Consider the following 2,258-nt stretch of genomic DNA (forward strand, 5'->3'; position numbering starts at 1 on the left):
AATTTTGGCCGCATACTGTTTGTCGATGCTCATTCGGTCATTTCTCACTAGGTCGATACGCCCAATAATTTTATGTTGCACAAAAATAATGAGCGCAACTTTAGATCTAGAAACGTGAAACTGCCAAGAATGTACTTTTGCAAACGAAAAATTACAAAGTTTCAATAATATGCAACCATCAAGTTAAGTTTGATATAAAAATATGGTAAGTCACGTACTACCTCTGTAACTGAATAAAAGACGTTTTTAAACTGCAAGAATGTCTTATATTTAGTTACAGATGTATTAGGGAAACTGCCGAGCTCATATTGAATTTGTTCAAAAGAAAAAAGAGCTCATATTGCTGGACTTTTTTATTGATAAGATGAGCCGTATGCATCTTTCTGATGCAGAGGCGGGGGTAAACCCCTTTTCAAAAAAAAAAATGAACAATAATTTTTTTCTTTCTTCTAAAAAGAGCATATGCATTAGATCATGGGTGGATTTTATTTCAAGGCAGGTAGAAATTAATACTGACGTAGGAGCATTGCTGTGTTTAGGTGAAAAGTTGTTTATAAAGTGGCAGTGTTGCAGCGATACCAGACTAGTAGTAAAGTTTTACTGGCCCCTGGAAAAATATGGACGGTGCAGTAGATATGTTAAATGCGCGCGCAGAGGTGGGAAGCGTCGCGACGTGGTAGCACGTACGGTACCTGAGCAGCTCGGAGACAGGGAGCACGTAGGGCGCGAGGGTGGCGATGTGGCTGCGAAGGCCGGCGCCGGCGACGCGCACCAGGTCCTTGGTGAGCGCCACGCCCACGCCGCCGTCCTCGTCCTCCATCTGCACGGCGGCGTTGTACGCCGCGTCGTCGGCGCCATGGTGCGTCCGCAGCGTGCGCAGCAGCTCGTACTTGGCGTCGGCCCGGCGCGCGGGCACGTCGGTGATGAGCGCCGCCGCGCTGCCCACGCGGAAGATGCAGTTGGTCACCAGCATGTGCTTGTTGTTGCCGAAGTACCAGTTGAGGCTGGTGTTCTCCGTCACCACCACCAGCGCGTACCCCGGGCGGCGCTGCACGCGCAGCAGCCGCGCCGCCATGTCGATGCCCACCGTGCCGGCGCTGCACCCCATCCCGGCGAAGCTGTAGACCTTGACGCCGTCCTTCATCTTGAAGCGGCGCACGATCATGGACGCCAGCGACGGCTGGGGGGAGAACATGGAGCAGGCGACGATGAGGACGCTGACGTCGCGCGGGGAGACGTCGGACTTGGCCAGCAGCTGGGACACCACGGTGAAGAGGCCTTCCTCGGCCTCCTGGATGGCGAACGCCAGCGTCTTCTCGAACTTGCCGGAGAAGATGAAGGGCGGCGCGAAGGTCTCCTGCCCGAGCCCGGACTTGCGGAAGATGAGCCGCATGAAGTCGGCGGTCTCGTCGGTGTAGCGCTTGGAGCGGAGGCCGAAGTACTCGCACACCTCCAGGTTGCACTGCCGGTCCGCGTCCGGAAGGTGGCAGCTGTAGTTGAGCAGGTACACCGGCCGCTGCCGCCGAAGAACGCGCCGGAAGACGGTGACTACGAAGGCGAGCGCCGAGGCCACGAGCGGCACGAGTGTGTGGAGTGGGAGGGAGCGGAGCGACGACACGGCCGCGGCCATGGACGACGACATGGCCGAGAGCTAGAGGCGCGGCGCGTGGTAGGGACTAGGAAAGGACTGTGCTGGCAGGCTTTGGGTTTTGGAGTGAAACAACACCTCTTGTATTTATAGGCAACAAGCCAAAACCCATACTAGCATGGCAAGTGTAGTGTACTAGCGTAGACGCATATATATACTTGGTGTATCAGACCATATATATATGCAACTAGAATACAATCTGGATTTTAGGCGAATAGTCAATATAAAATGAAAAAAAATATTAAACAAATATACCTTGGTTCTCTCTTAGGACATCTTCAAAGCGGACCATAGACGTGTTTTGTCATCCGGTGTGGGTCTGTATTGAACTCCACTGACCAGTTCGGATGTGTTTTTTCCCGCAATTTGAAGGCAAACTTGGGGGAGGGGGAAGGGCTTTGCGGTAGTCCAGACAGCAGCCACGTAGGACTCCGACACCCCCGGCCCATTCAAATGCCTCTTTCTATCCCATTCTCTTCCACTCCACCCCCTGCCCCCCCCTTTTTTTTTGCTTTGCAACTGCGTCCTCCTCCTCTGATGCTGCCGTTGTACCTCTTCAGTAGCCATCCAGGCATTGTCGGACATCCGCAACTACCACCCCCGCGCTCGC

General features: G+C 53.5%; 1 protein-coding gene across 1 annotated transcript in view; it reads right to left on the reverse strand.

The window, feature by feature from the left end:
• The window catches only part of LOC119308972 (3-ketoacyl-CoA synthase 17-like), a 4,202-nt gene extending 2,483 nt beyond the window's left edge, over positions 1 to 1,719 (reverse strand). The window contains exon 1 of the mRNA XM_037585105.1: positions 693 to 1,719. Within this exon, the coding sequence (XP_037441002.1) occupies positions 693 to 1,642 (950 nt within the window). The 5' untranslated portion in view covers positions 1,643 to 1,719. The remainder of the gene's footprint in view (positions 1 to 692) is intronic.
• Between the last annotated feature and the right edge of the window lie 539 nt (positions 1,720 to 2,258).

This window comes from Triticum dicoccoides, chromosome 5B (genome assembly GCF_002162155.2).
Source record: "Triticum dicoccoides isolate Atlit2015 ecotype Zavitan chromosome 5B, WEW_v2.0, whole genome shotgun sequence".
NCBI classification, from domain to species: Eukaryota; Viridiplantae; Streptophyta; class Magnoliopsida; order Poales; family Poaceae; genus Triticum; species Triticum dicoccoides.